We start from the raw sequence: 27,171 nt of genomic DNA, 5'->3' as shown, positions 1-27,171 counted from the left end.
CATGTCCAGAGAAGGGCTACAAAGCTGGTGAAGGGCCTAGAACACAAGTGCTATGAGGAGCTGCTGAGGACACTGGTGTCTGGAGAAGAGAAGGCTCAGGGGAGACATTATTGTCTCAACTACCTGAAAGGAAGGTGTGGGGAAGCTGCGTGTCATCCTCTCGCAAATAACCTGTGATAGGACTAGAGGGAATGACCTCAAGTTGTTCCAGGGGAGGTTTAGGTTGGAAATTAGGAGACATTTCCTCTCAGAAAGTGTGGTCAGACATGGAAATGGGTTGCCCAGGGAAGAGGTGGCATCACTGTCCCTGGGTATGTTCAAAGAAAAGTTGGATCTGGCACTTAGGGACATGGTTTAGTGGGTGACATTGATATTACGGTGGTGACTGGACCAGATGTTCTTGAATGTCTTTTCCAATCTTAATGATTCTCTGATTCTATGATTTTAATATACTTTTTATTTTATAGTATGTGCAATATTGTGTGCTTTATTTAACAAAATATTGTTAATGCAAGTAAAAAATAGACATCAATGAAATATTTAGGGTCATAATACCTAGAGTAATTGAATGCAATACCTTCTTTTAAGAGAACTGGATTTTAGCAGTGTTATTTGTCAGAAAAATATTATGTAAAAGTTTTTATCAGTTCTACTTCATACAAGTTCTGAGATGGGTGCAGATATTTTAGCAATTTTCCGATTTAGAATGTGGAAGTATTTCAAGTATACTATAGGGAGAATTCACCCTCCATTTAGTTTCATTTTCAATCTCACCACATCTTTTTATCATTACTCATTTTTGAAGGACCAACTTCTATACAGTAGAATTATACCAATCAGGCAGCTACAAAACAAAAAATGCATACTTTATCTTGGATATATTCAGGATAATTGGCACACAAAAAATCACTCCAAGAAACATAGAAAAAAAATACAGTCAAATGTTGACTTATTTATTTATTTGTCTTGGGTGAAGAATCTTTTCACAAGAAAATATAATCACAAAGAATATAGTAAAAAAAATAACAACAAAACAAAACAACCCTGCACAAACAACAACACCAAGATATTCTGTGAGAAAGCTTCAAAGAGAGTGGAAAACAGCAAATAAGTCTGCTAAGTTGTTGGCTAAATTAATGTAAAACACTTGTTGTGGTATTAGGCACTATCTTTTAATAAAGCTATTATACTTTCAGCATTTCAGAGCATGAAATTTCTACCAGTCTTCTGCAGTAAATTAAAGGTGCAAGAATTTAATGAATTTCATGGATTGTTATGCATTTCTTTTTATGGAGTATCTAAAGCCATCACAGCGCAACACAGGCAAAATCTATGCTTTAAGAAGTTTTGTTGTTTTGTTAAGTTAAATTTTGTGGATGCTAAAGCATCAAAGTAACTATTCATAAGAATATTTTCATCCATTAGAAAGGACAGGCATCAAGCAATACTTAATAGTCCTTAACAAAGAGTGAATTTAAGAAAATAAGGTGGTGTTAATCCATGTGTTCGGTTCTCTGGAATGTTTTGTTCTACAATAGAAATATAAACCACATATAAGTACAATGTACACATCTTCTGTAATTCATGTGGATTAGTAAAATTTTTGCTTGGCTCAACCAATTCCTCACTGCTTAACTGGGGAAAATGGATCCAAATAAGATGGATCAAGAAGAGATAACTAATAAGAGTCAAAAAAAAAAAAAAAAAAAAAAAGCTCATCTTGAAGAAACTGAAATATGCAAATAAATAAGCTGCCTTGATATCTCTAAAACGGACTTTCTTTCTCTTCTGGGACAGAAAAAATGTTTTTAGTTATTCTGTGGAAATCCTTCTATGAATCATATTATTCACACTGTTTATACAATATCAGAGCTATTAAGCTTGTGTCACTGCCTCCACTAGACCTTATTCAGTAATTTTTATTTTATTTTATTTTATTTTATTTTATTTTATTTTATTTTATTTTATTTTATTTTATTTTATTTTATTTGTTTCCAACATCCATTGCTCTACAAATTAATGGTTTCTGGATGCAACATACTTGACTGCATAGCAACCCATATGTATGAGATAATTACATGATCCACTGTTACAGGAACTCACATCATTCCCTGATTCCCGTGTTCCTTGTACAGGCACACAGAACCCAAATGGTTAATATTCTGTGTAAGATATTCATTTAGTACTGAAGTGGTCCAGAAACTTTCCTTAAGCAAACTCCAAATATCATTGAAAAAGACAAATAATAATAATGGCCTTGGATATATTTCAAGGTAAAGATGACCATGGCAGAGAATGAATAATGTTTCCTGACACCAATAATTCTACCTTTAGAGAACTTACTCGTACTTACTGTGAAAGTAACTGATTTACAGTCAGACTGTCACAACATTTGTAGATTTCATTTTTATCTCCATTCCTTTTGAACATTCCATATATATCCTTGGACCTAACAGAACATTTAATCATTTTGTTCGATAAACATTTTGTGATAGCTCTATGAAGCTGCATGTAGATATGACTGAATTTTTATATAACTTGACTGTAAATGTATTTAAATAAAATTTATCTGTAATGCAAACACCAGGTCAAATGGCAAGTGCCTCAAACAACCAATTGAGGAAGTTCATATTCTGCTGTAACATTTCATATAACTACCAAAACTGTAAAGATTTTATTTATCAGTAGTAGCTGGATTCATATTTCATATTTGATAAAATTTAGTACTCTCATAGTCCACAGCAGTACAAATCATTAACTGAAGTAGTATACCAAATAACAGTGTAAGCCATCAAATTTTGTTTTGATCATTGTTTTGCAGATCAAATCTCCTTTTAGCCCTAAAAAAAATAAGTAACATATGTACTGCACTGAAACAAAACAGTTAAATTTTCTTTCATATAGAAAAGCCATCTTAGGGATACAGATCAAGTATATCCTTTGATAGGAAAAAAAAAAAAAAAAAAAAAACACTTTAGCAAATTAAAATAAATAAATAAATAAAGATTCCTTGCATTTTTTCCCCTTCTGATTAAAATACTCCATCAATACTTTCGTTTAATCTCTCTTTGAACATATTCTTTGTGAACACTAAAAGGAGTGTACACTAATGTATGGAAAAGCTCAGGTCTCAACCTGCTTTTCTACAGGAATCCATGTACTGTCATTCAAATATTTTGAGAAGAAAAAAATTCACATCCAATACATTTGTTTTTCAGGTTAAGTTGTAAACGAGATTTATATTCTCATCTCTAAGCAGTGACTATTCAAGAAAGCTGGTAATAAAAAAATTGTAGTTTCTTATGAAACTTAGCATATAACATATAACAGCAGTTATATTCATGATATTATCATTCCACTGGTTAATTATATTTCTAAATAAATATTTGAAAAAGATCAGAATTAAAAATACCATTCTTGGACTCACTGCGTCTGATGCTGTTGTAATAGTTTAATTATAGAAAAAAAAAAAAAAAAAACCAAAAAAAAAAAACACCTGCACTTACAATTTTAGTTAAGCATATATATAATTTCATTTATCATGTCAGAAAACATGTTTGCCAAAGCAAGGAATTAGTTATTTGGGCGAATGAAGAACAAGGGCATTAAGTTCTTACAAGTTTAATCACTGAGATAACATTCAGAAAAGTAGGTAAGTAAAAAAAAAAAAAAAAAAGTATTAAAAAGAATGGTTGCATTCAGACATTTAATGCCTTCTTTGCTTCTGTCTGTGATGGATCCTGGGATTCCAGGTGCCCTGAGTTAGAGGCACTGTAACTGTAGTAATGATAAACTCCCAACCAACTGAAGCTGTGGAGGATTTGCTGCTCAAGTTGGATACATATAGATCTATGGAGTTCAATGGGATTCATCCCAGGGTATTCAGGGAGAACTGTTTGATGTCATTGTGATGCTTCTCTCAATTATTTTTCAACAGTCTTGGGAATCTGGAGATGTCCCAGCTGACTAGAAGCTGGTAATAGTCCCAGTTTTCAAGAAGGGAAAGAAAGAAGACCCTAGCAATTACAGGCCTGTCAGTCTCACTTCAGTGCCTGGTAAAATTATGGATAAGATTATTCAGGAAGTTACTGAAATATACTGAAGGACAGTGTGGTCATTGGCCACAGCCAACATGGGTTCACAAAGGGAAGGTCCTGTAGTGGGTTTACGTGGCAAGGTTTTGGTAGCAGGGGGCCATAGGGGTGGCTTCTGTGAGAAGAATCTAGAAGCTGCCCTATGTTAGGTAAGGGCGCCACTGCTGACCAGAGCCGAGCCAATAAGTGATGTTGTTTTGCACCTCTGTGAGAGTATATTTAAGACAGGAAAAAAAAAAAAAAAACACGCTGCGCCACACAGCAGCTGGGAGAGTGAGAGGAGTGAGAAACAACCCTTCAGGCACCAAGGTCAGTGAAGAAGGAGGGGGAGAGGTGCTCCAGGCGCCGGAGCAGAAGTCCCCTGCGGCTTGTGGTGAGGACCATGGTGAAGCAGGCTGACCCCCTGCAGCCCATGGAGTACCACGGTGGAGCAGGGTTCCATGCTGCAGCTCGTGGAGGAGACCACGGTGGAGCAGATGGACCTGCACTGGTGGAGGCTAAGACCTGTGGAAGACCCCTGCCAGAGCAGATTCTGGGCTGGACCTGTAGCCCTTGGAGAGGAGACCACGCAGGAGCAGGTGACCTGGCAGGAGCTGCTTCCCATGGGGGATCCAGGTTGGAGCAGTTTGCTCCTGATGGATGGACCCCGTGGTACAGACCCATATCTGGAGCAGTTCTTGAAGAGCTGCTGCCTATGGGAAGCCCACGTCGGATCAGTTCGGCAAGGACTGCATCCCATGGAAGGGACACTACAGCACAGGGGACGAGAGTGATTGAGAAGGAGCAGCAGAGAAGAAGCACTATAGACTGACCATAACCCCCATTCCCCCATTCCCCTGCGCTGCTCTGGGGGAGGAGGTGGAAGAGGGTTGATGGGGGGGAAGGTGCTTTTGGTTTCTTTCCTTTGTTTCTCACTTCTCTAGTTTGTTAGTAATAGGCAATAAATCTTACTATCTCCCTATGCTGAGTCTGTTTTGCCCGTCACGATAATTACTGTGCGATCCTCATCCTTAACTCAACCCCTGAGCCCTTTTCATCGTATTTTATCCCCATTCCTCTTTAAGGAGGGGAAGTGAGAGAGCGGTTGTGGTGGGGCTCGGCCGCCCACCCGAATAAAACCACCACAGGTCCCCTTAACAGAAATTAACAAACTTACTTTACTTTTATGACAAGGTTACCTGGTTGACAATAGGAAGACAGTTGATGTAATCTGTTTGGATTTCACCAAACCTTTCAACTCTATTTCTCACAGCATCCTTCTGGAAAAAAATGTCCAGCATACAGCTAGATAAATACATACTACAATTGGCTGATGGGTCGGGCTCAAACAGTTGTAGTAAAAAGGGTTAAGTCAGGCTGGCGGCCAGTTGCTAGTGGGATTCTGTAAGGCTCTATTTTAGGGATAGTTCGCTTTAATGTTTTCATAAATGACTTGGATGCAGGACCTGAATGTGTACTAAGTTTGAGGATGACAATAAACTGGGAGGAGCTGTTGATTCCCTTGAGTGTATAGCTGCCTTGCGGAGAGATCTTGACAAATTAGGGAGCTGGAAAATCATCAACAGTATGAAATTTAGCAAGAGAAAGTGCCAGATTCTGCACCTGGGATGGAACAGCCCTGGATATAGGTACAGACTTGGGGACAAACAGCTGGAGAGCAGCTCCACAGAAGGGGATCTGTGGGGTTTGCTCAATTTCACATTGAATAGGTGTCAACAGTGTGCTCTGGCAGCCAGGAGAGACAGCTATATCCTTGGTGCATCAAACACAGAATTGTTAGCTGGTTGAAAGAAGTGATTGTCCCACTCCTCTCTGCTGGTGTAGCCATATTTCAAGTGCTGTATGCAGTTTTGGAAACCACAATATGAGAAAGATATAAAACTATTAAAGAGTAACCAAAGAAAGGCTATAAAGATGAGGAAGAGTCTAGATGGAAAGATGTATGAGAAGCAGTTGAGGTCACTTGGTTTATTCAGCCTAGAGAAGAGGAGACTGAGGGTAAAGCTCATTGTGGCCTACAGCTTCCCCACACAGAGGAGCAGAGGGGCAGACACTGATCTTTTCTTTCTGGTGAACAATGATAGGACCCAAGGGAATGTCATGAAGATGCAACAGGGGAGGTTCAGACTGGATGTTAAGAAAAGGTTATTCACTAAGAGAGTGTTTGGGTACTGGAACAGGTTCCACTGGGATGTGGTCATGGCACCAAGCCTGCTGGGAGTTCAAGAAGCATGTGGACAATGCTCTCAGACATATGGTCTGATTTTTGGGTGGTCCTGTGTGGAATCAGGGAATAGGCTGCCCAGGGAAGTGGTTGAGTCACTGTCCCTGGAAGCCTTTAAAAGACATTTAGATTTAGAGCTTAGTGATATGATTTAGTGGAGGACTTGTTAGTGTTAGGTTAGAGGTTGGACTCGGTGATCTTGGAGGTCTCTTCCAGCCTAGATGATTCTGTGATTCTGTGATTCTGTGATCTTTTTGTGTGCCTTCCAACTCAAGTTATTCTATGATTCCATGATTCTATGATTCATAAAATAGGAGATATCACTCTTGCCAACCAGATAGTATATTAAATCCATAGCTGTAGAAGTCCCTTATGTTCTTCTATCAGCTCCATGTCCTGATCTTCTTAAATCCACACTCTCCTTGTCTTCCATTTCTGAAAACTTTTTCCTTACCCAGCTTCTCAGCCCTCTCCATGATAAAGCTGTTTTTGCCTTTTCCTTCATTAGCTGGTGAAATTAAAAGGTTAATAGCTTATTCTTACAACTTTCACAGAAAATTTTGCCTTGGTACAGGTGGCCAAGTGTCCTCATAGGATACAAAGGATATTAGGATGGAGGTTTCAGGTATGTAGCAATTTCTCTGACTTTTGGTTTCATTTCATAGCAAAAAAAAATACACACATAGAGTGTTATATTGCCTTTAAAGTATGAAAACCGTATGAGTTCAGTGGAATATCTATTTGAACATCTTAGTATCAGAGAAAGCCCAAATTATTGAAGAGGAAAGCTTGAGAAGGTTGATTTACAATCAGTAACAATTTTGGAAGGCAGTGAGGGAAACACTGAATTTCCACCTTCACTGATGATATATAACAAAGTCCATAATACAAACACAGACAGGAAACCTTACCAGACTTGCAAGCTTGCTAAGGCAGAAATATAGCCTGGAAATAATTTCCTTGAAAGGCTTACAGAGTCTGACAAAATTGCCAGTAGAGTAAGTAAGAAAAGGGAGGCTTATAAGAGAATATTTGGTACAATGGACCTGTATTTGTACAAGTAAAAAGAGATAGCCTTGCTGAAGAGATCATTTGTTTTAAAGTAGAAACAGTTCTGAATGGTCAATTTCCCTGGCTTGTCCAGCTAACTGGCAATGAGAAAGCTGCTGCATATAAGTATCAAAAAAGAGAAAAGTGCTTCCAGTCACACACTTTTCTCTCTGGTTGATATAGTTTTCCAACTCTTATACAGCCATTACAGGGCAGGTAATTTCTGTCACATTTACTATCTCTTTCATGTTTTCTAATGGCTTTCCTGAAACAGGAATAGCAATGTTTCTTCTCTAGGACACTGGGGGACTTAAGTCATTAGTAGCTGAAAAGTACTATGACATCTGCTAATGGAAAATTCGCATGGATATACAAAGTGTTGTTATAATGGGAAACACATTGCTGTCATCACATTTAAGAGCCTTTTTGTATATGTACTTTAGACAATTTTGAAAACTGGTCCATTGTGTCTACTAGTGAACTGCTGTTTAAGATTCAACAAAACAGGCAGAACAAAATCTACCTAAGGTTAATAAGTCACAAAATGTAGTTATGAAACTGAAGTCAAAATTCGATAGAACTTTATCACAGCTTCTAAGTACTTTATTTAATTTCCTACTGTATTACAATTTTCTAATAGAACTTAAGTGTCATATACACAATCACTTATTTTTACAACCATACAAAATAACTGGTCCTGTGGCAGTAAATGTTTGCATTTTTATGGGTCAACATTTCAGGGAGGAGGACAGTCAATTTCACAGCCAAGTTTTGAGTGTTTTATTTTGACAGCAACAACAACTATATTCATTTCCTCAGTAAGGGAGAAAAACTAAAAACAAACAAACAAAAAAAAGAACTTGGTTGAAAAAAGAATCATAAGACATGTGCAATCATAAATATGTAAGGGAAAGGCCTAAAACGAAAGTTCTTTTGATTGTTTGTTTGTTTCAAAGAGTTTTCAAGAAATAAAGTTACCCAAAAAGTTACGACACACAATGATCACTGTGTAATTTGGACCCAAATGCAACATTTTCATTAACTTGAAACTGAAGATGTAATTAAAAGTTTAAATATTTTTCTTCTACTGGGAAACAGTGCTTTGTACTCAAAATGTGGTAGGAAATAGTTACTGAAATTTTCTTGTTATAAAAATACAACCATCTGAAAACCCTCTGCCCCAATAATAATGAACAATTTTCAAGTGAGTTTATTATTGGTTTGAATCAACACATTGAAATGATTTATGTTCACACAGTACTTAAGCTAATACATAGTTAATATCGGTGGACACTTAACTGTATCTTACATTTATCACTAGCACAGACTGTTTATAGCTGAAGATCGAAAAACCGTTTGGCTAAGCAAATGTTATTTCCCAGCCAGTTCAGACTAATCCAGTGTATCAATTCTTCTCAAAATATTAAGCAGTGCACTGTGTGTTGCTCATTCCGTTATATGCATGTTTCTTCTGAAGATTCAGATTGTTTCTGAAGAAGTTTGAAATTCACTGCTCTAACTATTACCGAGTGCACTGAAGTAAGCTGCAGAAGAATTATGAATGACCCTTATTGGTATTTCCATATGTTGCAAATAATTGTGTTTCTGGACAAAAGTATCTATGTTCATTTACTGAAGGATTACTCAGTGATTTAGTAACTATTTTACATTAAACAGGACTTACATTAAACTCTTGCATTTTTGTTTGACTTAGCAACAGAAGAAGACTTAATTAAAAATGTGCATCACAAATGTATTTCAAATTTACTACTCATCACAAAAAAGAAAACAACAGCAACGAAAGAACAACAAGTGACAACAAAAAGAACTGGCAGAAAAACAGCCCACTGGCAAAGACTTACAAGGAAAACAAAGCAACAGAAAAAGAGGAAAATGTTAGAAAACTTCTCTCTGGCATTTTTTGTGGCAAAATCTTGGTATATTTTATTCCTGTTTTCCTCCAGGATATATATTTATGCAATATTTTATTCTCAAGTTTTATTTTCAGCTCTTTCATTGTTTCACTCTGACAATTCAGAAACTAATTAATCTTTAAGCCATTTTTTTCCTGTCAGGTGGTTATCTTAATCCTTTTGTTATGATATTTATCTAAAATCTATTAAGAGTGACCCAATCTTGATAAAGCATTTTAATGGAAATCGTAGAAAATATTCCTAATACAGTAATGGAACCTTATATTTCATATCTTTGAATATTTTAAGCTCTGTTTTTTCCTTGGGATGTTGGCAAACATCCTAGAAAGCATAAATGAATAATGGTATGAAGTTCTAAACTGAAGAAATAAAGTTATGAAGAGCTGAAATTATTGAACATGGGCACTACCGCACCTAGCAGCTTCATTTTCAGAGACACTGTAATCATGCTGTAGTTTCACAGGCTACAGGCTCACTTTAGTCTAAGCATTTCCTACAGAAATTAAGATCTTTGAGACCCCAGTTTGCCATTCTTACAAGTATGGACCATCAGTCCCAAGTCGGAGCCTTCAAACCTTTTCCATTTCCTGTAGGACATAACTTCCTTCAGTTGAGCCCCTTTCGAACTCCAGGTTTTCAAATTTAGCAAACAGTTTTATAGTCAGGGTTGAGACAAGCTTAACACGATAAATATGGTTTCTGTCTTTGAATTAATACTTATTTAAAACTATAATCAAGGAGTAACTGCTTTTCCTTTTCTGGCTCCATCACTTTGCAGGTCTTGTTAAAGCTTTTATGCTTGTTTTTATGGGGGACTTTAACTTCCCGGACATATGCCAGAAATACAGTACAGCCCTGAGGAAGCAGTCTAGAAGGTTCCTGAAGTGTGTGGAAGACAGCTACCTGATAGTAGCTGGTTAGTGAGTCTACCAGAGGGGGTGCCCCACTAGACTTGCTGTTCAAGAACAGAGAAGGACTGGTGGGAGATGCGGTGGTAGGGAGTTGTCTTTGGCAGAGTGACCATTCCATGGTAGATTTCTCTGTTCTTGGTGAAGTCAGGAGAGGGGTCAGTGAAACTGCCACCTTGGACTTCTGGAGGGCAGACTTTGAATTGTTCAGGACACCAGTAGGGAGGGTCCCATGGGAGTCAGTCCTGAAGGGCAGAGGGGTCCAGGAAAGCTGGACGCTCCTCAAGAGGGAAGTCTTAAACGCACAGGAGCAGGCTGTCCCTGTGTGCCACAAAATGAGTCGGCAGGGAAGAAGAATGACATGAGAACTTCTGCTGAGTGTCCAGGAGAAAAAGAGATAGTTTAGGTCTCATAGAAGAAGGGGCAGATAACTCAGGGAGAGTACAAGGAAGTTGATAGCATATGCAGAGAAAAAATCAAGAAGGCCAAAGCTTTGAAAAAATCAGGAAGGCCAAAGCCCAGTATGAGCTCAACCTGGCCACTATGGTTAAGGATAACAAAAAATGTTTTTATAAATATATTAATTGCAAGAGGAGGGCCAAGGAGAATCTTCATCCTTTACTGGATGAAGGGGGAAACATAACTACTCAGGATAAGGAAAAGGCTGAGGTTCCTAATGCCTTCTTTGCATCTGTCTTTATTAGCCAGACCACTTATCCTCGGAGTACTCAGTCTCCCGACCTGGAAGTCTGGGGTGTGGGACGGGAAGCAGAAGAAACTCCCCACAGTTTGGGCGGAAACAGTTAGAGACCTGCTGCTCCACCTGGACTGTCACAAGTCCATGGGGCCAGATGGGATCCACCGAAGGGTGCTGAGGGAGTTGGCAAATGCGATTGCTGGGCCACTTTCCATCATCTATCAGCAGTCACGGTCATCTGTGGAGGTCCCAGATGACTGGAGATATTCATTCTAATGTGATGCCCATCTATAAGAAGGGTCATAAGGAGGACGTGGGGAGCTACAGGCCTGTCAGCCTTACTTCAGTGCCAGGAAAGGTGGTGGAACAGGTCATCTTGAATACAATCATGCAGCATACACAGGACAAACAGGGGATCAAGCCCAGTCAGCATGGGGTTATGAAAGGCAAGTTCTGCCTAACCAACCTCATCTCCTTCTCTGACTGGGTGACCCACTTGTTGGATGACGGAAAGGCTATTGATGTACTCTACTTAGACTTCAGCAAAGCCTTGACACGGTCTCCCACAGTATTCTCCTGGAGAAGCTACTAGATTCTTATATTTACGGATTGGAAAAGTACACTCTTTGTTGGGTTAAAAACAGTCTGGAAGTCTGGGACCAGAGAGTAGTGGTGAATGGAGTGAAATCCTGCTGGAGACCAGTCACGAGTGGTGTTCCCGAGGGGACGGTATTGGGGCCCTCATTAATATCTTTATTGATGATTTGGATGAGGGAATTGAGTGAACTCTCGGTAAGTCTGCAGATGACACCAAACTGGGGGGAGGGTCGATCTTCCGGAGGGTAAGAAGGCCCTGCAGAGGGACTCGGATAGGTTGGGTCCATGGGCAGAGGTCAATGGGATGAGGTTCAACATGGCTAAGTGCCTGGTCTTGAACTCTGGCTGCAACAACCCCATGCAGTGCTACAGGCTTGGGGCAGAGTGGCTGGAAAGCTGTGCAGAGGAAAAGGATCTGGGGGTGTTGGCTGAGGCTTACCTGAACATGAGCCAGCAGTGTGTCCAGGTGGCAAAGAAGGCCAACGGGATCCTGCCTTGTACCAGGAACAGTGTAGCCATCAACACGAAGGAGGTGATTGTCCCCTTGTATTCTGTTCTGGTGAGGCTGCACCTTGAGTACTGTGTTCAGTTTTGGGCAGCTCATTACAAGAAGGACATCAAAGCCCTGGAACATGTCCAGAGAAGGGCTACGTAACTGGTGAAGGGCCTGGAACACAAGTCCTATGAGGAGTGGTTGAGAGAACTGGGGTTGTTTAGTCTGGTGAAGAGAAGGCTCAGGGGAGACCTTATTGCTCTCTACAACCACCTGAAAGGAAGTTGTGGGGAGTTGGGGGTCAGCCTATTCTTGCAAACAAGCGATAGGACTAGAGGGAATTGCCTTAAGCTGTACCAGAGGAGGTTTAGTTTGGAAATTAGGGGACATTTTCTTCTCAGAAAGAGCAGTCAGGTATTGGAACTGGTTGCCCAGGGAGGTGGTGGAGTCTCCGTCCCTGGGGGTGTTCAAGGAAAGGTTGGATGTTGTGCTTAGGGACATGGTTTAGTGGGTGATACTGGTAGTAGGCGGATGGTTGGACCAGATAATCTTAGAGGTCTTTTCCAATCTTAATGATTCTATGACTCTATGATTCTATAATGTAGTGGTTGCAAGACATCTTCTCATTCTTTCATTTTTTATTTTTTTTCTATCTAACACTGTAGAAAACAGTCTATCATAACAATGCAACATTTATATCAAATGTGTTTGAGTGCTTCACATTTTCTTATGTTATGTACTGATTTAGCCTGTAAAATCCTTCTTTGATAAAACAATGTCAACAAAAGTGTACATAAAGTACATAGTGTAGCTAGCTAAAGTAGCATAGAGTAGCATGTGAACAGGATTTTTTTTTTAAGACAGATAAACAGCTCATACTCAGCACAACACCACCTACTGTCGTATTAAGCAATAGTCCACTCCAGGCAGATCAGAGGACTATATTATCCTGTATACGTGGCTTAACCTTGTTAATTTATTAATCAGCCACCTCTAAAACATGTATTCTGTATTTAAAGTATTATGCTTGAAAATTAAAGCTTTGTATACTAACAGAATCTGGAAAAATAGTTGTATACTTCTTGCCAGTTTCTCAGGTCCACAGAATCTCTCTATAAGAATCAATATTGCAAATCAGAACAACGGAAAGATTAATTTACACTGCATGTGATTTTTGGGATAAAAAGACAAACAACACTTCAATAAACCTACCATGAAAAGACAAGGCCTTTTAACTAAATGAGGTGGAATGCACAGCTCATTTGCACAGGACAGTCAGCAGCTTCCAGTGAAGCTGCATGTGAAGGTAAAGCATGGCTATGTAACACTAACTGTATCTCTATAAACTACGTTTGGAGTAAGTTTATTTCCCACCTATGGTGTTGTGAAAACTAATTGCATTTAAAACCCAGCCTTCAAAACAACACTAGAATCCATCTTAAAGTGTCAAGCACAATAGCTATATACTATAGCTATAGCTATAGACAGTATACATGCAGACAGTACATGAACTTCAGTTAAAAAAAAAAATTGAGAGAAAAGTTCAAAGCTGAGTGAAGCCCCTGCTATCAAATTACTATACTGCATATAATTCCACCTTTTAAATAGTCTGTGCTTTTTTTTTTTTATATATATAAATCATATTACCACTTATTTGAATTCATTCTGGTTTTAGATATGCTTGAAGACACTGACCAGCAGCAGGTGAGTGTCCATTTAAAACATATTAACAAAAACGATTTATTAGGACTGAAATTGAGAATAAAAAACAGTGTGTTCAGATTGTTTGGACAGACAGAAAAAGAATACATATTCCTCTGAGTACATCAGGCAAATCTCGTAACAGAACAGAAATCGTAGAGGAATGCTGTAGAGAAAAGATTGTGTTTTGAACTGCCCTGCTAATAATAGCCTTTTCAGTTCAGACATAATAGTCAAAAGCAGACATTGTAAATGAAAGGAAATTATTTGGAGAACAGCCATTAAGCTAAATAAATAAATAAATAAATAAATTTCCACTCCTTAAATATGATATTTTGCTGATCACCACACAAAAACTGCCAGATCTCTGTGGAAATACAAATAAGCTCAAAATTCACTTGTCTAGACATTCAGATCGAACAGATTGGTAAGTATGCTCTGAGTGAGTAGATACAGGGTTTCTGTGAGTAGATACAGGCTATATATCTCTCATTATCTTTCAGAGAACTGTGCTATTCTAAAGAATATAAATGTCATCTATCCATTAATTTCATCGTTTGGTTATTTTTTTTTCAGAAAGCAATTGTCTGCAACCACACCTGTTTCTAATACACCTCGGTTGGAGTCTTGCTCTTTTAGAGAAGGGCAGGTATGATGGCTCATTTTGAAACTAGGTATATATATTGTCTTTTCCAGCCCTTCTACTAAGATAGTGGAATCTTAATCTACTTACAATATTGAATAGCCAAAAAGAGAAAATTTTTAAAGAAGATGCTCTCAGACTTCCTTTTCCATTCTTTGCACAGTGAAGCTAACAAAGCCTTGGAATGATTCAATATGAGTGGTGATATGATTTGTAAAAGTGAACGATATTTTAGAAATTTAAATTCTAAATCTTTTTTTTTTTTTTTACGAAAAAGATATATATGTATATATTTGTTACTTTAATCACACTTGCACTGCTATGTTCTGAACACGACTGAGTAACAGCAGTTATTACAGCACACGAACCACATTCTGAAATTCTATTTCTTTGGTATCTAATTAAACATGTATCTATTTGACAGTACTTTTAAAATTAGTATTTTAAAATCCACTCCACAGAGTCTGTGGATTTTACAGACCTAATAAATATTGCTGTTAGATCAGAAATGTTGGTCTCAGGAAGCAACCAACCAAAAAAAAAACCTTCAAAGTAGCTGAAATCAGGCATAAACATAATGCACATTCATGGAAAACTGCCAGTAACGGACTTCATTGAAAAGAATCCTCTTTTGAAAAAAAAAAAAAAAATCCTCTTGGAAAACTAAAAATACTAATGATAGTTGAATCTAGACAAAGTTCAAAGTTTTTCCAAGAATTTCACTCCAAAGGGAACTTTTCCAATGAGAGAGTTTGTCCTGAAAGGAGGACTTAACCTGATATGTAGTACTATCATCTGTTTGCTTATGAGCAAATGACCCTAATGAGAACAGCTTTGAAACCATGTTTCTACCCAAGGCAGGTTTGGGTAGAAAGGCTTGGGTAAATCAATGGCTTGGATAGAAAGGCTTGGGTAGGCTTGGGTAAATCAATGATCCAGGAACTGGACTGGAAAGACCCCTAAAGTGAGCTGGAAAGAACATGCACACCTATGTTTTCTGTTAGTCCCATCAAACCAGATGTAGGACTGATTAGCCCATTTTAAGTGTGTGTGTGTGTGTGTGTGTGTATAAGTGCAAGAATATTGTCTTACAGTTAATTCTAACATTTTCAGTCTGCAACTTTACATTTCAGAATGTTGATTTATACTACTAGTCATGTATCACATTATTTCTTGAGACAAAAAAAAAAGTTACCTTTTAACAGAACATTATGTGTTACTGAAAGTACAGCTGAAATGTATACTATATATTTCTCATTATATGAGAATAATAACTTAGGAATGTTTGCTTATCATAGTGGCCTTATATATGATATACATTTAATATACTTGAACAGAAGAATGTCTTAGCAAAGGCAGATAAATATTTCCTGATTCAGAATTTAATGCTCAGACAATTTATCTACATATTAAATATGAAAGTACTCTTCTTTTTCCCATTTACAAAGTGACATTTATCACGAGTTTTGACACAGAAGAGTTTTCCATTTCTATAAACTTTATCAAAATTGCTGCAGTTTTTGGCTGTCTGGTCACAGCAAATGGTTATACAGTTAAGTAAGATACCATCAGTGCAATTTAACTTCTGAAGTCTCCTGGCTCCCATCTACTACTTCCCTGTAATCAACATATCTTAATGAGTCTCCCATCCTTCTTTGATTTTCTTATTTATATTTTTTTTCGTACAACTCTTAACTCTTCAGCAAGTCTCTTGCCTAACCCTGATCAGGTACATGACTTGTGGAGATAGATTCTTTTAACAATTAAGCATTTTAGTAGTCAGTTTTCTACATTGCTGAAATTGTTATTTCTGACTTGAAGTTGGAGGACAATGTTATAGCTTTCCACCTGAAGAACACAAATTAAAAGCACATATAATTAAGATATGAACCATTGATAACGGTTCATAAATAGTGCATATGCAAAAGCATATATAATTAAGATATGAATGAAATGATAATACAAGACAGAGAGAGTTTTAATGTTTGCCTACTAAATGATCCTTTTACCTCTGTGCCTGCCTTTCTTACACATTAAAACAATTGTACCTCATTTGCACTAACCCAGTAACCCAGTTTTCCCACTGGGATTTAGATTTTTTTATATTTAGATAGTATTTTTAGATAGTATTTTTTATTTTTATCTTTTTTTCTGAATTCATGGACAACAGAGTTGTCATAATTCCTGCACTTTGTGCCTCAAACACATTTCCATCTTCTGGAATATTGCACATTTAGATTTCTGTTTTCAGAAATCTATTCCTATTTCTGTTTTCAGAAATCTAAAGGGAACATGTTAATAGAAGAAACTGTTCTCCTGATAGATTCAGTGGATCTATTTCATTGTAAATTAATCCAGAATTCATGAGGGATTAATTAAATTATAAAGCACAGGAGCAGCAGGCTCTTTGTTGCATTAGAGATGAAGTTTCATTTTCTAAATGTTGCCTTGTACACTGTTACACGCAATTGCAAAAATCCATCCCCAGAATGTTTATGAAAATACATTTCACTTGGACCAACTCAGTGTTTTACATCAGTTTCCTGACATAATAGTGTCTCAGCTATTCAGTTAGAGTGGGGTATATATTATTTTATGACAGCACTAAAAGGTTTTTCTATATCTTCTTCAGTTATAACTTTATCTATCGGGGCCCAAAAATATAGGAATTGTCTGCAATATGATCTGTGCAGGTGTGCTTATGTTATGTCAAAGTCAGCATTTTGTGTGGGTGTGAACTGGGTCAGTTTCAGAAAAGGGATATTACCCACAGAAAGTTTTTTTTTTTTTCTTTTTTTGTTTGTTTGTTTGTTTGTAACTGTGACTTAACTTGTCCTGTGGTATTCTTAAAGGATTTGGAAATGGAGGGGTGTAAAGAGAGGGGGGGAAATGGAGAAAGGGAGAGAAACCGCTCAGGCATGCTGGTGACAGAAACAAATAGAAAGCAAAATTGAAACCATTAAGATTCACAAAATCATAGAATCACAGAACAGCTTGTGTTGGAAGGGACATCAAAGATCACGTAGTTCCAACCCCCCTGCCATGGGTAGGGACTCCCACTAGACCACATTGCTCAAAGGCCCGTCAAACCTGATCTTGAACACCTCCAGAGATGGGGCATCCACAATGTCTCTGGGCAACATGTTCCAGTGCCTCACTACCCTCTGAGTGAAGAATTTCTTCCTAACTTCTAATCTAAATCTCCCCTCTTTCAGTTTAAAACCATTCCCCTCATCCTATCATTACCTACCCGGGTAATGAGTCCTCCATTTCTTTTACAAGACCCCTTTAAGTACTGAAACACTGCAATAAGGTCTCCCCACAGCCTTCTCCTCTCCAGGCTGAACATCCCCAGCTCTCTCAGCCTTTCCTCACACGAAAGGCGCTCCAGCCCCTTGATCGTCTTTGTAGTCCCCCTCTGGACCCAGTCTAACAGATCCACATCCTTCTTGTACTGGGGGTTCCAGACCTGGACACAGTACTCCAAGCAGGGCCTCACAATTGCAGAGTAGAGGGAGAAAATCACCTCCCTTGACCTGCTGGTCACTCCTCTTTCGATGCAGCGCAGGATACAGTTGGCCTTCTAGGCTGCAGTTGCACACTGCTGGCTCATATCAAGCTTTCGATCCATCAGAACCTCCAAGTCTTTCTCCACAGTAATGCTCTCAATGAATTCTTCACCCAGTCTGTACTCATGACCAGGATTTCCCCAGCCCAGGTGCAGTACCTTGCACTTAGACTTGTAGAACCTCATGAGGTTCGCATGGGCCCACTTCTCAAGCTTGTCCCTTTGGATGGTATTCCTTCCTTCTATTGTATCAACTGCACCACTCAGCTTGGTGACGTCTCAGACATTGTACAAGTAATGGAAGGATAAAATCATAAGTGAAATTCAGCCAGTATGCACAGACATGAAATGTGTATTGAGAAAAGACAATGCAAGTATACACACAGGCATGCATTATATATATATGTGTGTGTAACATATATATATGTTATTATATATATAATAACACTGATGATTTGAGGAATAGTTTCTGAAAGTGTGTGCAGGGTTTTGTGATGGCGTAACAAATGGAAAACAATTTTGTAGCATTCTGAATATTGTGTATAGTTATGGTACTCCCCACTACTGAACAAAATACAGCAGAATAGAAAAGGTCACAATTGTAATCAGAGGTACAAAGCAAATTCTGAGTAAGCAGAGATTTGTTGTCACAGCAATCATACAAAATTCCCTTAGAGATTTCTGCTACTGTTCAGAAAAAAAAAAAAATCTACTGGAAAATAAAAAAGTGTGAGTAGTAAAGGGAAAGTAAAAAGAGAATAATTATTGAATATGCTTTGTTACCAAGAATTGAAGGTACTCAATACAATTATGAAACATTATATCAGGACAGCAACAAAGAGAAGGAAGTATCTATTCTGTACTATGTGTAATGCAATTGTGGATCTCTTTGCCTTAAGATACTGAAAAAGTGTTAAAGTATTCAGGTAAAGACTAGGTAGGTGTAGGCACCACAACAGCTATTAAATATGATTCTGTGGAACTGATGAAGTCCTCAAAATCCTGGAACAGTACCATTCTGTACTCACATCATTTCTTGTGCCTTTTTACATTAACATCTTATATCTGAACCAGTGAAAGATAGGTTCTTAGCCAAAATGTACCTGAGACCTACTGAGGAACGTCCATTTTCATGTTCACTATTATTTGACCCTACATGGAACAAACAAGTAAATGCAGTTGACTTGAAATAGGAAGATGGAAGAATCTGATGTAAGCCTTAGACAAACCTGTGTGCTCCTATTACCTAGACAATGTGAAAGGTGAGGTATTAATCTAATCAAAATGAGGATTCTTGGACTTTTACATTACATAATGTTTGCCAAGAAAAAAAAAAAAAAATCTTACTGTTTTGTGTTTCAAAAATCCTAACAGAGACAACTTGTGCTGTGCTCCAGTCATCTAGAAATGGAACAGAATAACTGCTGTTTTGTTGTGTTTTTTTTTTGTATTTTTATACTATTCAAAAGTTTCCCCAAGGTAACTTACATGGGTCTAATTTTATTTTTAGAAATATTTAAACAAACCAATTAAGTAGCAGTAAGAAGGTAACATTGTCATTTTTTACTTAAATTATCTTCCATTTCTTCCTTGTAGTAAAAAAAAATAATAATAACAATTAAAAAAAAAAATGCTGTCCAAGATGCAGTACACTGAGGACAAAAAAAATACATAATGTCCCTATGCTGTGTAATTTTTTTGCTTGCAGCTATTGTTCTATTTCCCGCTGACATTGCATTTTAAATGCTCTAATGATACAATAGTTCTTGAAAACTGCGGAGAAACAGACACCACAAACATTTAATTGGTACCTCTGATGAAGCCGGATACACATCTTGAGCTTTATTAGTTGTTAAAAAATGAGTTAGAGGGATTTGCTGCTATTAGGTTGTATCAAATATTCAGTAGCTGACAGGATCTCATTCGTGATTGCTTAATTAATGTTTGTAATGTACCTGTCACTTATCAAGTATCCTGCATACTTATTGTACTACAGTTACTGCATCTCTCGATTTTGTATGCCCTGACAACAACCCAGTTTAGGGATTCTGCACAGTTTTCTGTCAAGTTTACTCGCAGGTTCACTACCTTTCAAAATTTATCACAGCAAAATATACTTCTGTTTTCAAAGTCCTTTTCTTCTCTCAGCTGGTTTTGTATTTTCTTAGCTGTTTGGTTCCTCATGAAAATGGATCTGTAATCACCTACTGCAACTGTGCAACATGCTTGTTGCCACCTTTCCAAGGTTTTTTTAATAAATTCAATGAAAATAATTCCATTTGCAATATTGCATGATGCTATCATCCCAGTCATCTACTGTATAGCATAGATTTATACATAACTAAAGAAGTGTACTCCTTTCCATTCCCTTAGAAGCTTTACTGAAAATAAATGCATGTAGTTACTTAATCCTGAACACTTCCTTCCAACTTAGTCCGTAAAATCAAAGATACTCTCCCCTTTCTTTCCACTCTGTGTCCACTGTTATATTACGCATCATTTCTACAACTTTTAATCAATTCTTCCTCTCATCTTTCTGTACTCCCACCACTTCCAACCCATTTCTCCCACACCTCATAAGCTTCCCACTCATAAAACACTGGCAGAATTTCCCCTTTTTATAAGATTACCCATTTTGCATCTTCTCACTTACTGCTACTGTTCCCCTTCAAAATCATGTTCTTTTTTTTTTTGTGTGTGTGTGTGTTGTTTTTTTTTTTTTCTTTTCTTTTAAGACAAGAACTGGAAGTTTCCATACCTTGGTTACTTACTAGTATAAAAAAAATAAATTTCCATTAGGAGATAACAGAGAGATGAAGCTGTGCAAATGTCATACTTCTACCTTGAAAGAGCCTTTCTTCATATAAAGCATAAAAGAATATATAATATGCAGATGAATTTAGTAATATTTCAGAAAGACAGAAGCTTTAAATTCTAACATATTTTAAGAAATTACTTAAAAATCCTATTACATCTTTTCAGTAAAAATACACACTTTTCACTCACAGGTGCTTTAGTTAACTGTACATTTGCTCAAGAAAACATGATAACATAGCCTTAAGTATGTGAAGACATAAGAAAGAAAGTATGAAATCACAGATTTAGTTTTTACAGTACATTAAAAAATATGACAGAATATGCTATTGTGTAACTTAATGTCAAAATATTCACTTAATATTAAACAGTCCTATTTAGAGCCTTTAAAATTTATCAAATGAGGTGAAAATTATTTATGTCTTAGCATATTTTGACTTCTGTAGAGTGAACAGGAATGCACCCTAAGGAAAAAAGACATTAGATACAATGTCTGCTTCATTGTGGTCAGCTGACCTATCAGGAAAAAAGCAGTCTGCCACATCTTTATGTTATTACATTTTTTATGGACTTAATAAAAAAAACAAGTATTCTGGCCCAGGGAGATATTGAATGGCCTATCTCACTTCTAGAAATGTACCTCATAGTTCCTCAGGATGAAGAAGATTCAGATAGAATCCCCACCCCACCCCCCCCCCACCCCCCCCCCCCCCAAAAAAAAAAAAAAAAGAAAAAAGGCATTAAATAGAACCTGAATTCTTGGGAATAATGGAAATGTTTCATGACAACTTTTTGAAAGTAAGTGATAGAAAAGGCTGTACATATGAACTGTATGCCTGGGGGAAAGGGAGGGGGGTGGGGGGGAGGGGGGGAAGAATTGCGGTGATAATATAAAACTGCCTAAAGAGGACAGAGTGGGGTTGTTTTATCACTCAAAAATAACTGTTTTACGTAGTTTGAAAATTTATACTTTCGAATACCTTCTAATCTTTGTATCACCGGCAAAGAATGACAGAAGAATCTTTTCCTCTGAGGCTTTACAGAAATCTCACAATTTGGCAAGTATAAGTGCAAGAATTGTGGATGTAAGAAAACACAAATCTAAATTTGACATATTAAACAGAAATCATGGAATTTGGATATTCACCTTTTCTGCCAAGGTGTGCATTTTAAAGGAATTCTTGTTTGTGAGTTTTGAGTTGAAAACATTATTTTCAAAAGCAAAGGTCTCCTTTCTACACCATGTAAGTCAAAATTACCTAGCAGAATCAGGAAAAAGAGAAGACAGATTCCCTATATTAGTATCAAGAAATTAGGAAAAAAAATATATCCAAAGACATATCAGAATTCATGTTTTTTTTCTCATCTGTAATTATTCGTGTTACTTCAGTGGAGTTTATTTTGTTTCTGATCTGATTAATATATTTATTTTGGAAAGGGAATTTACAATGTTAGAAAGAGTACCTGATTTTAACAACAGATTTTGATATTTCACTAAAGTAATCTACAACGTTGTTGTGGTTTAACCCGGCTGGCAGCTAAACACCACACAGCCGTTCGCTCACCCTCCCCCCTCCCTCTCTGGGATGGGGGAGAGAAACAGGAAAGTGAAGCCTGTGAGTTGAGATGAAGACAGTTTATTAAGACAGAAAAATAATAACAATAATAATAATAGTGATAATGATAATAGTATTAATAATAATAATGTGTAAGAAACAAGTGATGCACAATGCAATTGCTCACCACCCGCTGACCTATGCCCAGCCTACCCCCGAGCAGCCGGCCCCCCCACCCCAGCCAGCCACCCCTTTATATTGTTTAGCATGACGTCAGATGGTATGGAATACCCCTTTGGCCAGTTTGGGTCAGCTGTCCTGGGTCTGTCCCCTCCCAGCTCCTGCTGCACCCCTAGCCTGTTCTCTGGCAGGGCAGAGCGAGAAGCTGAAAAGTCCTTGGCCTGGTGTAAACACTGCTCTACAACAATTAAAACATCAGCATGTTATCAGCACTCTTCTCATCCTAATCCAAAACATAGCACCCTACCAGCTACTAGGAGGAAAATTAACTCTGTCCTAACTGGAACCAGGACAAACGTCAAAGGGAAGGCCTTCATTTAATTAAAAAGTATGTGCCTCATAAATGTAGAGCTGTTTATATACACATACATTTATACATATATGTATATATGTACCTTTATATATATACAGTACATAAATACAAAAGACTCGCAAGAGATAAAACTATATATTTACTGAAAGAAGAAAAAAAATATCTCATGAAGACTTCAAGTGTTAGCAGTGTGAAAACTTTCAACATAGAAATAAAAAATAGGGTGTTTTAACTGGCTAGAAATTTTGATGCTGATTTTGGTAACAGCACTAACATCAGATAATATTAAATCTGACTACCTAACCTGCAATCTACAGAAGAGAGAGAGTGCTTTACAGAAGACAGAGAGTGCTTTAATTCTCATTTTCAGTACTGGGAAAATGGTCTATTTCATCAGAGCAACATCATTCTCCTTACTGCAATTATCTTTTGTATTTAAATCTCATGCAATCCACTAGAACAATACAATATTGTAATACAGATGCAAATGAAGATATCTTCTTACATGACACTGAATATATGTTTTCATTCTTCTGTGAGGAACTATATTTCATTTGTCTGCTAATAAGTTTATACAACATCTTTCAAAGAAAGTTCAAGTATTACATCACCTGTAGAGACACAAGAGCTGAAAATATGTATGTAAAACAGACATATATTTTGCAATGAAAATTAAATACTGAAATATACAACATCTAACACTATAAAAATACTGCAGTATTTGACTTCTGCCTTAATTATATTTAAACATGAAATTTCAAATATATATTATTGATCTGGGCAAGAGTATTTGGAAAGCTGCCTGGTGGAAAGGGCCCAGGGAGTATTGGTTGGTAGCTGCCTGAATATGAGCCAGCAGGGTGCTCAGATGTCCAAGAAGGCCAACGGCATCCTGGCTTGTGTCAGTAATATTACGGCCAGCAGGATTAGGGAAGTGATTGTCGGTACTCAGCTCTGGTGAGGCTGCACCTCGATTACTGTGTTCAGTTTTGGGCCCCTCACTACAAGAAGGACATTGAGGTGCTGGAGCATACCCAAAGAAGGGGAAGAAAGCTGGTGAAGGGTCTAGGGAACAAGTCTTGTGAGGAGTGGCTGAATTTTTTACGGTTGCAATAAAAATGATATAAAGAATAAAAGAATATATAACTCAAGGAATCAAACACTGAACAATTTGAACAATTTTCATTTTAATATATTTTCCCAGAGGAGGAAAAAATCTGTTTTCTTAAATGTTTCCAATTGTATTTCCTATATTCATGGCATATCTAGTCATAAGGATAGGAAATTCTCTAAATCCTAAGAAGCGTTTTAAAAAGTATGAAGTCCATTTAAGCTGCAATATGAGGAATAGGAGAGGATTTATAGCCTTCCAGAAATTATAACAACATACCTAGAGAAGGCTGAGGTACTCAACAAGTTGTTTGCCTCAGTTTTCACTGACAGTCAAGCTTCCCATGTCTATCTGGTCCCTGAAATTGCAGGCAGGGGTGGAGGGAGCAAAATTCCTCCCACTGAAAGCAAAGAGCAGGTTTGTAGGCCACATGATGAAACTGAACGCAAGGTACAACAAGTATATGGGGCCTAGTGACGTGCAACCCAAGGTCCAGAGGGAACTGGCTGATGTGACTGCCAAGACACTCTCTATCATATTTGAAAAGTCACAGGAGTCAGGCAAAGTCTCTGGTGACTGGAAAAAGGGAAACTTTTTTTTTGGAAAGTGTGGAAAGGAAGACCAGGGGAACTACAGACCAATGAGACTCACCTCTGGGAAGATCACGGAACTGGTCTTCCTGGATGTCATGTTAAGACACATACGAGACAGGGAGGTGATCCAAGTCACAGCAGAGCTTCACCAAGGGCAAATTATGCCTGACCAATCTGGTGGCTTTCTGTGATGGAATAACTTCATCAGTGAACAAGGGAAGACCGACCAATGTCATCTACCTGGATTTCTGTAAGGTCTTTGACATGGTCCCACACAACATCCTGATCTCTGAATTAGAGAGATATGGATTAGAAGGAAGGAATATATGGTGGATTAGGAATTGTCTGCAAAGATGCAGCCAGAGATTTGTGGTCAACAGCTCTATGTCCTGGTGGAGGATGTTGACGAGCAGTGTCCCTCACAGGTCCATCTTGGAACTGGTACTGTTTAATATCAATGACATAGACAGTGAGATCAAGTGCACCCTCAGCATGTTTGCAGGTGACACCAAGATGAATGGTGCAGTTGATACAGCAGAAGGAAGGGATGCCATCCAAAGGGACCTGAACAAGCTAGAAAAGCTGGACGATGTGAACCTCATGAGATTCAGCAAGTGCTGCTTCTGGGTCAGGGCAATCCCAGACATGAGTCCAGACTGGGAGAAGAACTCACTGAGAGGAGACCCTACAGAGAAGGTCTTGGGTCTTCTGGTGGACAAGCTCAACATGAGCCAGCAGTGTGTGGTTGCAGCCCAGAAGGCCAACTGCATCCTGGGCTGCTTCAACAGAGTAGCGACCAGCAGGTGGAGGGAGGTGATTGTCCCTCTCTGCTCTGTCCTTGTGAGGCCCCACTTGGAGTACTGCATCCGGCTCTGGGGCCCACAGTACAAGAAAGATGTGGACCTGTTAGAACGGGTCCAGAGGAGGGCTACGATGATGATCAGAGGGCAGGAGCACCTCTCCTATGAGGAAAGGCTGAGAGAGCTGGCAACATTCAGCTTGGTGGAGTGAAGGTTCTGGGGAGACGTTGCTGCAACCTTCCCCTATTTAATGGGGGCTTATAAAGAAGATGGAGAGTGACTTTTTACACAGGCAGGCTATGATAGGACAAGGAGGAATGGTTTTAAACTGAAAGAGGGGAGATTTAGACTAGATGTTAGGAGCAAATTCTTTACTCAGAGCATGGTGAGGCACTGGAACAGGTTGCCCAGAGAAGCTGTGGATGCCCCATCTCTGAAGGTGCTGAAGGTCAGTTTGGATGGGATGCTGGGCAACCTGGTCAAGTGGGTGGCATCCCTACCCATGGCAGGGGAATTGGAATTACATGATCTTTAATATTCCTTCCAACCAAAAACTTTCTATGATTCTGTGATTATGTCTTTTGAAGTGGTTTACTAAATTAGTGCATTAGTAACATCTTATTTATGATTTGGCATTCTTATATTTTCAGGTCCCATTATTATTATGTTTGGATTGTTTGTGAAAAACCGGGGAAAAGACTACTGCAAAAATGAGATCATTGTCCCATTGTCCAGCTTACAACTAGATTTAACAAAGCCAGTTAGTTATCTTTAAGGAAAAGGAGAGTGTAACCATATAAAGGTCACTTTGCTTTAGATTGAAAAATCCTGGATGGTTGCCTACACATCAGTTGTTTTGTATGCAAGTTCTTTTGCATGTTTACTTTTATATGAAAAGAGAGTTTTCAGTATGATTTGGGGGAAGGATAATGTCTTTAATTTTATACATATGTATATATTAATCAGACTAATGTCTTTCCTTTACAGTTTGCTACTAGATTTTATAGAACAGATTTGTTTTCAGTATTTGACAACAACAGATTTTTTTTTTGGTTATGTTTTGTTTTGTTTTGTTTTCTTTTGTTTTGTTTTGAAGCATTAATCCAGACTGGGCGATGAGTGGATAGAGAGAAGCCTTGTGGAGAAGACCTGGGGATGTATGTAGATGAAAAACTGAACATGAGTCAGCAATATGCTTTTGCAGTGCAGAAAGCCAAATATATCCTGGGTGGCACCAGAAGAAGCGTAGCTAAAAGGTACAGGTAGAGAGGTGATTCTCACCTACTACCCTCTTGAGACACCACCTGGAGTACTGTGTTGAGCTCTGTGGGCCCCCAGCATAAGGAAGACATGGAGCTGTTAAAGTAGGTCTATAAGAGGTTCACAGAGTTGGTCAAAAGGCTGGAGCACTTTCCTGTGAAGACAGGCTGAGGGAATCGGTTATTTAGCCTAGAGAAGAGAAGGCTCCAGGGAGATCATAGAGCAGCCTTACAGTACTTGAAGTGGGCCTACAGGGCCTACATGGGGAATGGACTCTTTATAGTGAGTATAATGGTGAGACAAAGGGTAATGTTTTTTAAGCTAAAAGAAGGTTGATTTAGATGAGATATTTGGAAAAAAATCTTTACTTAGAGGGTGGTGAGGCACTAGAACAGGTTGCATAGAGAAGCTGTGGATGCCCCATGCCTGGAAGTTTTCAAGGCCATGATGGATGGGTCTTTGAGTAAGCTGGTTATTGGGGGCTTGTCCCTGCCAATGGTGGTGTATGTGTGTGTATGTAGGGAGAATCAGGTAATCTTTAAAGTCCCTTCCAACCCAAACCATTTATGATTCTA

At 38.2% G+C, this 27,171-nt stretch overlaps 1 protein-coding gene across 1 annotated transcript in view; it reads left to right on the top strand.

Moving 5' to 3' along the window:
* The window catches only part of LOC308185172 (uncharacterized protein), a gene marked incomplete at its 5' end in the record, with an annotated part of 167,331 nt that extends 145,898 nt beyond the window's left edge, over window positions 1-21,433 (top strand). Inside the window, 2 exons of the mRNA XM_080572963.1 lie at window positions 13,673-13,701; window positions 14,275-21,433. Coding sequence (XP_080429089.1) covers window positions 13,673-13,701; window positions 14,275-14,307 — 62 coding nt within the window. The 3' untranslated portion in view covers window positions 14,308-21,433. The remainder of the gene's footprint in view (window positions 1-13,672; window positions 13,702-14,274) is intronic.
* Between the last annotated feature and the right edge of the window lie 5,738 nt (window positions 21,434-27,171).

The sequence above is a fragment of the Anser brachyrhynchus genome (genome assembly GCF_964034855.1).
Source record: "Anser brachyrhynchus genome assembly, chromosome: Z".
Lineage (NCBI taxonomy): Eukaryota > Metazoa > Chordata > Aves > Anseriformes > Anatidae > Anser > Anser brachyrhynchus.
Note: the sequence above shows the minus strand (reverse complement) of the source record. Positions and strands in the feature narration are given on the sequence as shown.